The sequence below is a fragment of the Uloborus diversus genome, chromosome 4, assembly GCF_026930045.1.
Source record: "Uloborus diversus isolate 005 chromosome 4, Udiv.v.3.1, whole genome shotgun sequence".
NCBI lineage: Eukaryota > Metazoa > Arthropoda > Arachnida > Araneae > Uloboridae > Uloborus > Uloborus diversus.
Genome location: NC_072734.1, coordinates 166,549,033 through 166,565,173, shown reverse-complemented (window position 1 = coordinate 166,565,173; position 16,141 = coordinate 166,549,033). Strand labels below are relative to the sequence as shown.

General features: G+C 31.9%; 1 protein-coding gene across 1 annotated transcript in view; it reads left to right on the top strand.

Moving 5' to 3' along the window:
- Positions 1-14,026, top strand: part of LOC129219687 (uncharacterized) — a 38,177-nt gene extending 24,151 nt beyond the window's left edge. The window contains exon 2 of the mRNA XM_054853964.1: positions 13,902-14,026. Coding sequence (XP_054709939.1) covers positions 13,902-13,980 — 79 coding nt within the window. The 3' untranslated portion in view covers positions 13,981-14,026. The remainder of the gene's footprint in view (positions 1-13,901) is intronic.
- The last annotated feature ends 2,115 nt before the right edge of the window (positions 14,027-16,141 follow it).

The following is a 16,141-nucleotide window of genomic DNA, read 5'->3' as shown; positions in this document are numbered from 1 at the left end:
ACTCAGTTTTCATTAAGAATTCGAAATTCAATGCCGATACAAGTACAATTTTTAATTTTTGATTTTATGCTGGCATTGCAGTGCTAGCATGTTGGACTAAGAAATGAAATTCAACTAATCTTAAGAAGCTTTACTAATATTATTAAACGCGAAAGTGAGTTTGCATATTCGTTCGGTTGTTACTTTTTCACGCCTTAACTACTAAACTGATCATATTGAAATTTTGTGTACAAGTTGACTGGGGTGCTAAATAGAACATAAGGTAGAGGAAAAAAAAATATTCCGAGATTTTAATTCCAATTTTAATCGTAAATTTGAGAGTGTTTCACCGAAAATAGATCATATTCGTTATAATTAATATTATTGCAGTTAATTATTGCAGTTTTTCTTCACATCTTTTAAGGAATAGGGATCCTGAAGACATAATTAAATTACTTTTTTTTTTTGCTCTCAAACCATTTAATTTCTTTGTGTCCTATTTGTGAAGAAAAGAAAATAACTTAATACCAAAACATCTGCTGTATCGCTAGAATTATTTCATAACTAGCATAATCATCACATTTTTAATATTTAATGCGTAACTTCTCTGAAACATTGACCTAGAATTACTAATATATTTTATATAAAGCAACAACGGGGTGCGTTCTCAAAAAAAAAAAAAAAAATCTAAAATTGTAGGTTGAAAAGAGCTGCCATTGTTTTTTTTATCGTAAAATCGTATTTTACTGTTAAATGCTACGTTAAAAAAAGAACGCTATGGCTGTTGTGCTGTATAAAAAGAACGAGGTACAGGCAGTGGTATTTGAACCGGCCTTCTCTCTGTTCGTAGAACAACACCCTACCCCAATACTGAGTGGGAGTCGCGGGCTCGCGGGGAAAGTCGGAAAGGCGAGATACGGGCTTTGTTCCGGAAGTCGCGTCTTTTTCTAATCACGTGGTGCAAGTGTCTACTTTTTTCAGCTTATTTTATTGTAAATTTTTTTGGGTACTGTAAATACTGAATTCTACAGAATCATTTACCTCAAAATTTTTCTGATTTTTTAATAGTGAGGATGAATGTTTATAATGGGAGCATACCAAGCAGAGTAATTTGAAAGGAAAATAGTTAGTGTATTAGCAGATGTTTTACCGAGTGAAAAACCCATATTGCTTGAGCCACAGCATTCTTGGTTTTTTTTTTTAATTTAAATTTGGAAATAGAATATGATTTTACGGTAAAACATGCTGGCGACACAGATTCCAGTCCTTTTTAACGTAAAATTTCGTAACTTTTTCTTACAGTTCTTTTGTGAGTAAATCCCTTTGTACTTAGAGTACAAATTATATCAGTAGTTTATGGCTAATATTGAAAGAAATTATGTATAAAAGATTAAAAACTTGATAATTTATTAAAATAGTCCTAACTTGATAAAGCTATTGTGTATCGGCTTCTATCATTACATACCGTTTCTGCAGTCCCATTTACTGAAATGAATTGAATGAGAGACTACAATAAATTTATCCCAACAAAATGAAATGCAAATACTTATTTCAGCATGCGTTCGTAATGAGTAGCGCATTCAGATGACATTATCGAAAATTCAAAGCAGCTGCCTTGCAATTAAAGCGATAAACGGTGCCTTGATTTAGGATTTTCCTGGGAGAAAATCCATTTTTCATTTGGAGTTTAAAGGAATGTCTGAGCATCTGGACAAAAATTCAGACAATTTGCATTGAGTTTAAACCTCATGGGTTAGCAGTCAGATTCGTCAGGCTCTGGATAAATGAAATAGATGCATTAGTGTATTTCGGACAATAAATATTCATTACTATTTGGCTGCTAAATTATCGTTCTCGGGAACGCTGCGTTGACCTCCAATCCGGATTAAATAACTCTAATGAGTTGACGTTTTTCTTAATGCAAAGTGACTCATAGTTGAATGTGGAAAAATGGATCACAAGTGTTACATAAAAGAGAGAAATTCTTAATTCCAATGTAGACTTTGTTTATTTACTTAACTAACATGTTTAGAATATAAACAGTATAACGGCACCAGTAATAGACATGCTTTAGACATCGCTCTCAGGTTAATTCAATTTTACAAACATTTTAATATGTTAAGACTTCTAACATATTCTCATCTAACGTTTGGCTGCTTCTGGATACTGTGAATTAGTTAATTCTATTTTTATTTGCCCAATTTCGAAAAAAGGTCCAACCCCCAGTAAGACACCGACAATTCTGATGATACCCAGAAACAGATTGGATGAGGAAAGGAAGAGTAATGGACAGAATTCTCCTTTCCTCTTCAAAATATGCAAAAGTTCTTTAATTTTAGATTTAAAACCTTATTAAATGCAAATGACCAAGAACCACCTGCAGATCTCGAGGTGGCTGTTCATAACCTTCTACCACTGCCTTGTAAATACCAACTGGCTCATAAAATTCACTCTGATAAGCACTAGATGGTTGCATCGTATTCCTGGGTCGCAGCAACTTCAGTTTTACCCGTCTAAAATTATTATTATTTAAATCAAAACTTACGACTGTCCGTTACTGGACCTTTGTCTGTTACTGGTGCCCTTACCCTACAGTAGAAAAAAATTTCATTAACGAAAGTACAACACAGTACAGAACTGTACTACTGTCCATGATGTTCTAATTAGTGAAATTTTTAACTTTAAAGAAGAAATCAATTATTTATATGTTTAGAACCGATGATGAAATGCGTTTTTTGGCTAAGTCTAGAATTCGTTTCAAGACCGTCAACTAAGTCATCTTGACGGAATTCGGATGAGTGGAAGTTCGGATTACGAGGGATTGAATTGAAGAGGTTCTGCAGGAGTAAATTATTCAAGAGTAATATTGAGCCAAATATTGCGTGCACGTATTGTAAACTCTCACCAGTATGTCGTGTCGTTTATGCGTTTTTACAAGTAATCTTTACTAATAATAAAGCTGAAAGTCTCTCTGCCCGGATCTCTCTCTGTCTGTCAGGATCTCTGTGACGCGCATAGCGCCTAGACCGTTCGGCCGATTTTCATGAAATTTGGCACAAAGTTAGTTTGTAGCATGGGGGTGTGCACCTCGAAGCGATTTTTCGAAAATTCAATAAGGTTCTTTTTCTATTCCAATTTCAAGAACAAAATTATCATGAGATGGACGAGTGAATTACGAAATTATCATTACGTGGAACCGTAACATGGGCACAAGCCAATTGGCGAGATACGAAATTATCATAACGTGGAACCATAACATGGGTACAAGCCAATTGGCGAGAAAATTCACCACACATTATTTGTGTGGTGAATTTGACAGGTGAGCATTCATACAGGCGAACCAAAAGAACTTTTAATTTTTCTATTACGGGCAAAGCCGTGCGGGTACCACTAGTTCAGCAATAAATTTCACAAGTTCCTCCTAAAAATTACTAATGTAGTTCTATCTTGATCTCTGCCTCACTTGTTCGGAGGATCTCTCAGTTACATATTTTTTATGCGTAGCTCATCTTTGCTCCTTCTGTTTAAAAATTGTTTATTGAAAAGTATCTTCGGCGTTAAGGGAAAAGAAAAAAAAAACGCTAAGACTCCCTACGAAGAGAGGAGTGAGCCGAGAAATGCCCGTGAAACTCTGAGAGTCAGTACGTAACCTACCGCAGGTAACATACATAAAATGTCAACGTTTCATAAACATTTAAAAATGATTGTCATATTGATGATGAGCATTTTAAAACGTTTTTGGAACAAAACGTTCTGCACAGGAACTAGGGTCGTTTTTTTTTTTTTTTTTTTTTTTTGAGCAATCACGATTGCTTATTTCTTTCATTTGACCGTCCTTGGCGTCTGGTTCCTTTTTCAGCTTGGACCAGGGACACCAGCACCACCGCCCACCGGCCTCTGCAGGCGGCGCGGTGTGACTGCTCCGGTTCTGAGCTATCCGCTTCTCCTGATCAGAGGCGTCCATGTCCTACACACATGCGCGCTCATACACACACACATACACGCACACGCTCATACACACAAGCCTTTACACACATACACACACGCCTACGTGCATACACACAGATCTACGCACACACACAAGCCTACACATGTACGCACGCGTGCCTACATATACACACATGCCTGCACGCACACACACAACTATACACACGTAACCGCCTAAAAGGAGGGGTAGGCTTGGAGGGACAGGAGCTGTTTCTAGAAGCAATAGTCCCCAATGATTAGGGCCGTGTCGCAACTCGTGATTGCGAAAAACATAATTTGAATTCAAAATTTCAGAATTCGAATTATTTTTTTTTTAAAGAAGATGGAGGTTTCTTTGTATTAAATAAGAAGTTCGTCCAAAACGTTTTGGAATATAATTGAAAAAAAGAAAATAAATAAAAGAATGACATTGTGCAAACAATTGAAAAAAAAAAAACCAGGAAATAAAGTTTTTTTATTTGAATTTCAAATTCTAAAAGCAATAAAAAAAAAAACTTTTTCTGCGCATTGCTTTACAAGGAAATCTAATTTTAAGAAATAAAAATCATTTCAAAGATATACAATTTTGCTTCGATTTTTTAAATATCTATGTTCAGTAACTCCCCTCCCCCCTCTTTATGACTTGGGTGTTTTTTTTTTTTTTAAATTTATCGTTGTCAAGTGAAAGAACTTGAACACGGCCCCTACTCTTCACATTTAGATGTTTGTGTGCTTATAGTAAATAAATGAAAATTCACTGAAAAACTAGGAGACTAATTTTGTTATTTGAAATAGTAAACTCAAAAGGCACTAATCAGTAGGAATTTTAGGGCTTTTAATGCTCTTCTTACTTTTAAATGATTCTCAAACTGCATTAATTACTTTTAAAGTTTTTTTTTAAATCATTTGTCGAAAAATCCGGAGCTATTGTTAGTCGCAATGAGCCATAATATTATGTATCGTCGGAACAACATCGCTATCAGCGGCCAAGACAGTTATTCGGGAAGACAGAGAAAAATGTAATTCCTGTTTCACTTTCCGTAGATAATAGTTTCGAGATATGGCATTCGTCTTTAAAATATCACTGATAAGGGTGCTTCACTTCATATTTCCTCTTGCATTTCGTTGGTCGTTTTTAAATAATCAATCGATTTCCTTCTGTTCATCGATAACAAAAACAACAAAGAAAATGAAACCACTTTAGGGTATAAATTTTCACACATTTTCCATCTTCGTTATGGATCAAATTTTGATCGAGCACTTTCTTCAATTTTAGCTACATTTTGAAGTTTTCAAACGTATTTGCGTAAGTAGCTACATTATTATCCTTTCCCCCTTAAACATCTTATATTTAATGCTTCTTCCATTTTTTCGCATAAAATAGTTCTTTATAATACCAGTTATTGCATTCTGCTTCATTTTATTTGTTATTCAATTTTTTTTTCTTCTTGATTTTTTGATGCTGTATTACATTTTTGCTTAGTATTACATCTTTTCATTTTGAATCTTGGCCTATTAAACGCATACGTTAGAAAGAAATAATTACAGAAAATAATATTTTTGTTCAAAAACTTAGATTGCAGCAACGTTTCAATTCTAAAAATTTTTTTTAATTTATCACATAAAAAGGAATTCTACCTTCAAATCTGTTTTTGAAATAGTTCTTACCAAACAAATAAACTAGTAAACCTCGGCTATTACTATTAATCATTTGATAAAGTAACATTACAATTAAGTCACATGAATATATATTTGACAAGTATGATAAAAGTTTATTGATCAAGAAAATTTTGAAAATATTGATTGATGCAAAAGAATACCTTTCACATTCATTTATCAAATTACAAAAGTTTGGCTGTTTTGTATTAATTTTGTAAAAATACTTGATGCTAAAATAGTCATCCTAATTCATCTACACGAAGAGCTACACTATTGTATTTTAAAATTTGGATTGAATGAGAAGGTTCTAAATTATTAATATCTGTAATTATAGGAAATAACTAACTTTTATCGTACTAAAAATTTTAAAAAAAAATCTACGATATTTTACGATATTACCGAATTTAACTATTTTTTGTTTGCCCCAAATTCTGACTTTTGTCAAATATCTTTATAACCAAAAAAGCTGACATGGTTTTGCATTGAAAAAGAGGCTCCTTACAGCCTCGAAATACGTGTGTTTGCAATTATGTTGCAAATGTGCGCTACTTTAAGCGTTGCTGATTTCATTTCGACTACAATATATTTTTTAATCTCCCTTGAGAATGTTTCTTGTATTTCAAACCATCTTTTATTTTCACATTTTTGTAGCAAACTTGAAGAAAGAGGGAAATTTCATTGCTTAGTAATAATAAATAATTACCATTTATGCTACGATTGCTACATTCTAATGATTTTTATTTCTGTCACAATCAATCTCAAATTTCTAATCACGAGGAGAACTTTTATGTAAAACATGTTTTAAAAAATCAAATAACACAAGAAATAACGAATAAATACTTTTGCGCTTGAAAATTTAATGAATTACGAACGTTTTAATGCACAAAAATTGCAAATCACTGCAGACACGTGTTTCGGGGATTTTTTGGAAATTTATTACTTAACATTTTTTTCCTGATGGAGTTATGAAATAATTTTTTGCTATTTATACTGTCTTCTGTTTCACAGTGTCGCTTTCCTCGGATGACTTTCCATCCAAAAGCTCATACTTCTTTGCATTGAAAAAAGGGTTCCTAGTAACCCCGAAACAAGTGTCTGCAGTAATTTGCAATTTTTGTGCATTAAGACCCTGGTAATTCATTCATTTAACATATGAAATGATTTTATTAAATACGGACAGTTATTGGACGTAATTGAAACTAGAACTTTTGTTTAATTGAATAAAAGTTATTTTTTTGTAAATTATACAGTATTGGTTCCAAGTTTATTTTAGTGATCAATTTGCTATTTCCGAATCGTTTTTAAGACTAAGCGCAAAATATTTTCTAAAACATTAGTCTGCCTGTAGTTTTAGTATCAATGTATTTCGTAAAATTAAAAAAAAATAAAAAATATTCAGGGCTTTTTTTTACTAATAATAAAGCTGAAAGTCTCTCTGTTTGGATGTCTCTTTGTTTGGATCTCTGTGACGCGCATAGCGCCTAGACTGTTCGGCCGATTTTCATGAAATTTGGTACAAAGTTAGTTTGTATCATCGGGGTGTGCACCTTGAAGCGATTTTTCGAAAATTCGATTTTTCCTTTTTCTATTCCAATTTTAAGAACATTTTACCAAGCAAAATTATCATAAGATGGACGAGTAAATTACCAAGTTATCACAACGTGGAACCGTAACATGGGCAAGCCAATTAGCGAGAAAATCACCATACATTATTTGTAAATATACAGGCGAACCAAAAGACCTTTAAATTTTCTACTACGAGCAGAGCCGTGCGGGTACCACACACACACACACACACTAGTCATAAATAAATCTCGTCTTCGATTAATCAAAATTTCTTTAAAAAGAAAACAGCATCTTGATCAAAGTTATGGGAAAGCATTTTCTTTTAATCCGTGAAGACAGTCTTCAATTACATTAATTTAGTTAAATATCATAAACTGCTTTATAGTTAATATGACACTCTCAAAGGGGCTTCCACCCCCTTCTTGCTATCACTCGTATAAAAGCTTTTTTTTTTTTTTCAGCAAGATGTATTCTGCACTCCTTTTCAGCGTCTTCTTAGCGTACCCAGTTCTTGTCTTCAGTGGTGATATGAAACCAGGTGAGTTTTATTCTACGCTTAATTTTCAAGCTTATTCTAGAGGCAGGTAAGTGAATTTAATAAGAAAATGTATTTTTTTTAAAAAAAGGAAAGAAACAAGAGAGTGTTAACAAATTTTAGACTTTTTAGAAACTTCTTTTAAAACGTTTCTTTAGACCAAAAAAAAAAAAAAAAAAGACATTTACATTGATGATCAAATTCACGACATTTTAGGAAATTCAGTTTGAAAATTTGAACTTAGAGCCTAATTTTCGCAAAATCCACAAACTGTCAATGTATGACGCATAAAAAAATGTTGTTTTAACTGTGCCTACAGATGTTGACTAACTTTCTGAAAGTAAAAATATCTTATACCATTACACATTAAAATAATTTTATTTCGAATGAGAAAAACAACAAATTATGATAATGTTCTCTTATTATCCATACTTGCATTATCTTTATTCATTTTAAGCAATTGCGCCAAACCTTTCTTTATCTTAGGGCCACATCTCATATTAAGATAAATCTTACGGGCCGGAACACATATCAAACATATTTTTTCCCCGGATAACATGGAAAAATATGGAAAATGGAGGAAAACTACTAGCCACGAATCGTTGTCATCAAGACTTCCTGCTTATTTTAGCAATACGAAGTTTCCATCTAAATTTAAGGCACAAATTTCTGACCATTTTTCTGCTTCAAATTATGTACCAACAATCATTCTTAATACGAAAAAAAAAATGTTTGGTTGATTTGGAAGTTAGAAGAACATAGTTTTCGATTTGTAACATTGAACAAAACAGCGGACCACATTGATCAGCTTCACGGGCCGCAAAAGGCTCCTAGGCCGTAGACTGGGCATCACTGGTTTAATGCATTAAAACCAATACGTTTCTATTTTTCGTGCATGGGTCATTCCATACGAAATGAGCATAATTCGCAAAAAAGTGGTGGCCGCATGGTAACAGATTTTTATGAAATTTGGTATACAGGTTCCTTTTATGCCTATATAAAAATATCTAAAATATTTTTGCTTAAAATTTTTTATTTGAATGTTACATGCGATTGAAAATTGGTCAAATTGAACAGCATTCTCATAAATGCTAAATGTTGCATTTTTGAAGGCTTGTATCTTATTAACTATTTAATGAAAACATAAAAGTTATATGTTGTTGCAATCTATGGAGTAGGATAATTAATCTGATGTCAGTAAAATTTTCAAAGTTTTTATAGTTAACTTTTAACTGAGTTTCAAAAACTGAAAATATTTCAATTTTCTCATAATTAAGCATTTTATTTTTTAATCTCAATCTTTAAGGAATGCATTAGCTTTGATGAAATTAATACCCAATAATGTGCTAAAGTATCATAAAAGAAATACCTTACTTTTGAAGTTGTATTTTAACTCCTTTGTCTTTAAAATCAGTTTTAAACTTAGTGACATTTTGTAAAATGATGATTTTCCCCTTCACATACACACAAAAATTCAAATGAGGGAAAATTCAGACAACTTCAAAATTATACAAGAATATAGAGCTGTGTTTCTACTATTTGCTTGAAGAAACTCGAAATTGGTTTTTGATTTCCAAACGTAAAATAAAATTCAGAAAAATAGCATTTTCTTTGTGTTTTATGGGTCAATCCATACAGGTTCGATGGATTTGTGCGCTCAACCATTTTTAATTTTTTTGAAATTCATATCCCTAAAAGCTGGATATGAAAAATGTTCAAAACCACTCTTATTTTTTCTCTCAACTGGACCTTTGATTTTTTAGAGGTCATCAAAAGTGATTTATCGTAGTCAAAAATGGTACTTTTAGATCTTTGCATTTTGGCCAAAATCTATTTGAATAACATTTATGACAATTACTTTAACGCTTTGATGTTAAAATGCATAAATTGATAGTCTTACATGCTGACTTACGTAACTTTAAGTCAATAATTAAAATAACGGCAACAGGTTAAAGTTCAGGGTCTAATGTAAAAATTTTACTCATTTCAAAGGGAGATAACTCGCGTAGGGGACGGAAACACAAAATGAAATACGGCAAAAACTAATCACTGGAACCATGCTAAAAAGAATATGTAACTGTTGCTGTGTGTTTGTGCACTCTTTATAGATTACAGCCCCTCAAAAATCGGAAAAATGACAAAAATGACATTTTTAGACCCCTGTAAACCAAAAGGGGATGGAATTAAAAATAAAATTTCGTGGCCAATTGAATATTCCATTCAAGTACTATGCATGTTATACATATTGTTTTTTGTATTTGGTTTGTAAAAAAGATACAGGACTTTGAAATTGAGCAATTTTGCTAGTCAATTCACACACTAAAACAGAAATAAAAAGTGTGAAAACTTCATTGCATCTTCTTAAATTACGTATATTGTGCCCTATATAATACATTATACTGAAAAAACATTTTGTTATTTTCAAAATAATTATTTTAATTTTATAACTCAGAACTATTTGAACATGAGAATGAGTAGTTTATACTGTATGGAACCTGTATGGATTGACTCTTATGTGAAATTCCGAGAAGTCAAAACATTAGATAAACGACTCAATGATGCAAAAGGTAGTATATCTAACATTTATTTCGATTTTTAAAAAAATGTACATTTTAGCAAATACTTCATAAACATGCTTTTGAGAAAATGAAACACGAAAGAAATGGTTAGTTTTGCTAAACTTACAATAAAAAGAACTAACTAATGAAATTTTGCCTAAGTTCAAATTACTCTAGTAACAAAAATACGCTGATACCAATGATTAAAATTTAATAGCATCTAAAAGACACTTCAATATATTGCATAAAAAAACTTGAGTAAATTTAGAGCATTCCCTCATCTTCAAAAAAAACATCTGAAATAGAGGAAAAAATGAAATTTTCGATTTTTTAAAGTACGATTTCGTCATCAAGAAATTCATAAACAATAACTAAATTAGAGCAGATAGTTAGTTATAGATAGTTTTTTAATCGGAATCATTTTTACTCTTATATTTTCATTAAAAGAGCTAGAAGAGTGATTTGAAATCTGAAGTAAATTGGCAAAATTTCAATATTTGTTAATATCTCAGATTCAAAAAGAGATCCGAATAAATTTTACTTTGCTTTTTCCCAATAGTGATTTGTTTATAAAATGCGGAAATATTTATTTTTTTTAGTGTACGTTTATAACTTATGGAGTTATTGAGTCACAAACTGGCAGCAATGAACTCCGAAAATTTAGGCTTAGCGTAAAGCATCAACTTCTAATGTCAATAACAAAGCAACAAACAGTTTTTAAACTTCCATACTTTGCATTTCCTCATAGATATGCATGGTTTACCTAAATAAAAATTTTCATTGAAATCTGTGACATGTCAGCCACAGCTGATTTGCTCATTTAGCATGGAATGACCCCGCATGCAACACAAAAATTGAGAAAGTGTCAAACAACTTTTTGCAAAGCATTTTGGGCATAACTATACCATAATAATGATAATAGCGAAGTATGTAAAAAATCATACAAAGCACAAGAACATACTGTGATTATTTTGAAAAAAAAAATTATAAGCGGTAATATTAAAAGCAAAAAAAAAAAAAAAAAAAAACACAACAACAATTGTTACTTTGAAAATCGCATCTCCAGTAAAACGAAAGTCTAAAAATGTTTTTTAACTTTTATTGCTTCGAGGATGCCTGTCCAATATGGTACAAGTTCAAATATGGTACAAATTGCCCTTTGCTAAAGTTACACGTGACCTGAATAAAGAGGAAGAAGGTACTTGAGACAAATATGTAAAACAATTTTTGCGTCTATGAGTCAAGCAAAGCAAATGTTGTATCTCGGAACCTTTCCTAAGAGTGGAGATAAGGCCATCTGTATGTCAGAGGGCGATCATAACCACTAGCTCACACGAGGTTCAGTCAATCTACTGGTTGGGAAAAGCTTAGCAGCAAGCATAAGCAATATTCAATATTTAAAATACGATACTTTGTACAAAAATCAACGAAAACATAATGCAGTTAAAATCAACAAATTTTCAAAAATTAGCTCTGAGATCTGTCATGAGTACTTCTACACTAGACTAGTACATTACTCATCGACTAAAGTAAAATTACTTTTCACGACACCAGAAAAAAATTGATGCATAAAATAAATTATAAGTTAATAACATAAGTATTAACGACATTTCTTGCATCTTTTCTGAAGTTACTAGTTAAAATCATCGAAGAAATGTTTCAAAATTGGGTGTTTTATGAGTATGAAATATCTTCTTTCTTCTATGCAGCTGAGATACAACTCCGACAGTTAATTTCGTGTTTAGAAAAGTCTTTTTTAAAATCTATAATTTTTTGCAGACGCTCCAGTATCGTCTTGTGGAGCCTATGAGACAGAATGTAAATTCTTCTGTTGTCCCTACGCCTCGGCCAGTTGCTGTTGGGACGGAATGGGCTGCTGTCCCCACGGGAAGACCTGCATCGGGATTTTCGGAGTCGGAGTCTGCGTCGGATACGGACCCGAGAAAAAGGGGCAAAGGACGATCGTTTCGGAAATACCCGCCGGTCCCAAGTACGAGAAGAACGCCCTCAAGACGAGTAGCAAGTCCGAGAGAATGTGTCCGGACGAAATCCACAGCTGCCCCAAAAACAAGGAATGTTGCACTGCAGTCGATGGATCTGTGTCATGCTGCGATAAATGAGTATGTGCTGCTAAATTTAGTGCTACAGTACTACAAAGTTAAAAATTAATTTTACTTAAAAGGTATTTCGACCAAGCACAGGACACAATACTACAGTAATGACAAACAGTATTCCCATTCAAACGCGAAAGATGTACTAAAAATATTTTTCTCAAACTTATTCTGTTTACAAAAGGAAAAGTGATAAAAAAAATTTAAAAAAACCTGCTTACTAGAAACTTATGTTATTAAAAATATTAATTTATTTGCGTGCTTTAGTTTCATGATCTCCTTTTTCTCTTAGTGAAAAACGTTGTATGGAACAATTTGAACAAAATTTAGAAAAATGTCGCTTGAATAGCATATAAGAGTTTATATGACCTGTCTCCATTAATTTTTAAAAAAAATCAGTTTCAAGATATGGGATATCTGTATTATCTCTTATCGTGCAGTTCATTTGAACTTGTACATGTACCATAGTATATGAGCTATCTTAAAGTATAGGACACTTTGCGAATTGTTAGTGTTATTTAGTTATATTACAATGTTGTTAGTTATGATGGATTTCTTTATTACAATCTTTCGATTTTTTTTTCTGTAACAGCGAATGTTTTTTCGTGAGCGTGTTTTAAACGGAGATTGTATCTCAAATTTTTCACCAACTTTTGTTTCCGTTAAATGACACTAATTAAACAATAAATTTATATATTTGTGTTTCAAAATATACATAACAGAATTAATTTAATATGGAAACTGCACTCAAACAGAAATCAAAGTAAATTGTTATGAAATAGTAATGTCGAATTCACAAAGTCAATCGGTCCGTGATAATTTGTTTTTTCATGGAGTGGAGGTCTTAATACAAACACGAAAATTGCTATTGAGTTACACCTAATATTAAAGGAAAACAACAACTGCACAAGCTTTAAACAAGCAAATTGTACAAAAATAAGTATTTAAAAAGAACTGAACAGATAAAAAGTGCATAAGCCAACACTATATACTTACCTTTTATTCCAGAATGTAATACAGATCTTAAAATTGAAGCCTATATTAATGGGAATGTCTTTATTATGTTCCACTGCGATAGAAAACTAAAATTAAGATAATATACAATTCTATCAACACTTTTTAACTCTAAAAACTTAAGCAAAAACTGTAATGCAATCCTTTTGACTATTGTAAATGAAGCAAAGCATTCTCCTTCTTCATTTTTTTTTCTTGTTGCTGAATCTCATTTCTCAACTTGTGCTGAAATTTGAAATTTGTTCTATGATGAAAACAAGTTGTATCTTAAAGATAATCAGTCAGTAAATGCAAAATATCCGTATTTTCTCAGGTTTCACACCGTATCTCAGAAGTCTCATACCGACTGCCATAGATAGGCTGCTTAGAAAATGCATAGCACTTGCCATCTTCTTAACTAGTATTATTCAGTACATGATTAGTGATTTTACCTACGTTTAAAGAATTAAATACTAATTATTTTTCAAGATATCCATTGGAAAAACGTTTATTTATTTTATTTCCTTTTTTCAGATCCAGGAGAGAAATGTCCTCAGAAGTTGACATTGAAGTTGTCTTTCACGATTCTCCAGTTCTACAAGTGAGATTTTGATGAAATCAATTTTCATGGCAACTCGAAATAAGCTTTCAGAGCAAAGTATAACCATCATTACACATAAGTTTTGTTATTTTCAAATGTCCTACGATTCGTTGCGTTTTAACGTGAAAATTGTTTAGTAGACTAGTTCTGATTATTTCAATAAAAATGCTAATGCTATTCAAACTGTTTCCTTTAGAATGTCTTTGTAACTTCAACTTCACTTTTGTTAAACAATTTAAATACTTTTGGTTGCATATTTTTCTGAAGTGAAATATCCATGCCTCAGAGCCAGACTGGAGTAAGTCACTTAATCGCTACTTTACAGGAATGAGGGGAAACGTTTTTTTGGCGCATGCAAAGGATGGAATGGGCTCTTTTTTAACACTGGTAAAAAATTACAAAGGATTTTATTTTTCAGAATTACGTCAAACGGCTCGATGAGGAATAGGATTCAACGTACAATGTACAAATAAACAGAAAATATCAATTCTTGAACTTCCGTTAGACTGACTCTGAGTTGCAGATATAAGCAACAAAAATTGAGTCATTGGGTGGAAAGACAGTACTGGACCAAAAAAGAAAAAAAACATTCTGAGACAGGTGTAAAAACCGTTAGTAGATGATTTTTTTCTGCCTAAAACCTAAAATTAAAAAAAAAAGAAAGAAAAAAAAAACTTGAATTTATTATACAAAAATTTATGAGAGGAGAATTGAATATTAAGGAAAAAGATGAGTGGGGTAGTTAAAATATTTAGTATTAAATTAAATACTTAGGGAACTTACTAACAAAAACTAAATTTCTTACTGACTAAAACTAAATGTCTGCAGATAAAACAAATTTCATCAAGCTCATTCGAACAATGTTGACACAGTGGAGTTTTAATCCCATAGTAATAATAATTGCAATAATAATAGGTATAATAGCAATAATAATAATAACAATAATAATAATAATAATAGTGATAAGAGTAGTAACAAGAATTGATAGGCTCTTGAGGTTACAGTTCATACTGAACCAGTGTCTTGCTTGATGTTAAATTTTCACCAGCTATAAAAGGCTGCAAAAATAGTGCATTTGAAACATGTATGTTTCCCATTTTTAGGCATTCCTAATTGTTAAGGCAGCTACAGTGTAGTAATTCAAAGTACGTAAAAATTGTCATGTTTTATTGATTTGGAACAAGTCAAATAAATAACACATCTATCCAACATATTTATATTGTTTATGCTTCAGTTCTTTTTAAACATTAACCAGAAACTACCATTAATTTACACATTTTTCACCATTAGTTCACTTTAAAAAAAAGCGCTACTTTATCACAAGTCGTTGGAAGTAAAAGATAACAGAATGACATATCGAGCAATGTAAGATAAAGGTGAAGGCACTGACATAACGGCAGCATTCATTTGTCTCAAAAGAAGTTTGAATTTTTTACAATGATACTCGAATTTCTGATTAAAGCAGTAAGCATAGCAAGAATTATGTATTAGGCTTTATTTCTTAAAAGAATAACATTGAAAATTATTTTTAACTTTCATGTGGGCATATCTTAACCGGAAAAGCTACAGTTCGGTATGTTTCTGAATTCAATTTTTCATTTAAATTAAAAGATTGGCAGGAGACAACGAAAAATAGTTTTAGTTTCAATAGCGATAGTTAAATTATGGATTTCTTTATTCTCGCACCATTTAAGTCTTATGCACCATATTCGTACAAAAAGGTCATGACTAACCATCGAAATTCGTACTCTATATTAATTATAATTTCCACATTTACACCAATGGCCCATTTTATAAAGTTCGAATTATTTAAATGACCATTGTACCTAGCATATTTTAAATCGTTTATACTTAATTTCTTTGAAACATTAACCAGAAAATATAGAAACATAATTCATGCTCTAAAAGCAAAGGAACTTAACCACAGTGCGAAACCCTTTTGAAGAGAACATAATATATAACCGAGAGATAAGAAAATAAAAGCGTTTATATATGTGAATGCAACATTGATTTGTCAAAAACAATATGAAGTTTTTACTATGCGACTCAAATTGATAGTCGAAGGAGATAAGCGTAACAACCTTCAAAACATGGGGCTGCCTCAGTGTAATATTGCTCGTGATGGTTTTTGCTTCTGTCTTTCCACAATCCCATTCATGGAGACTAATTGAAT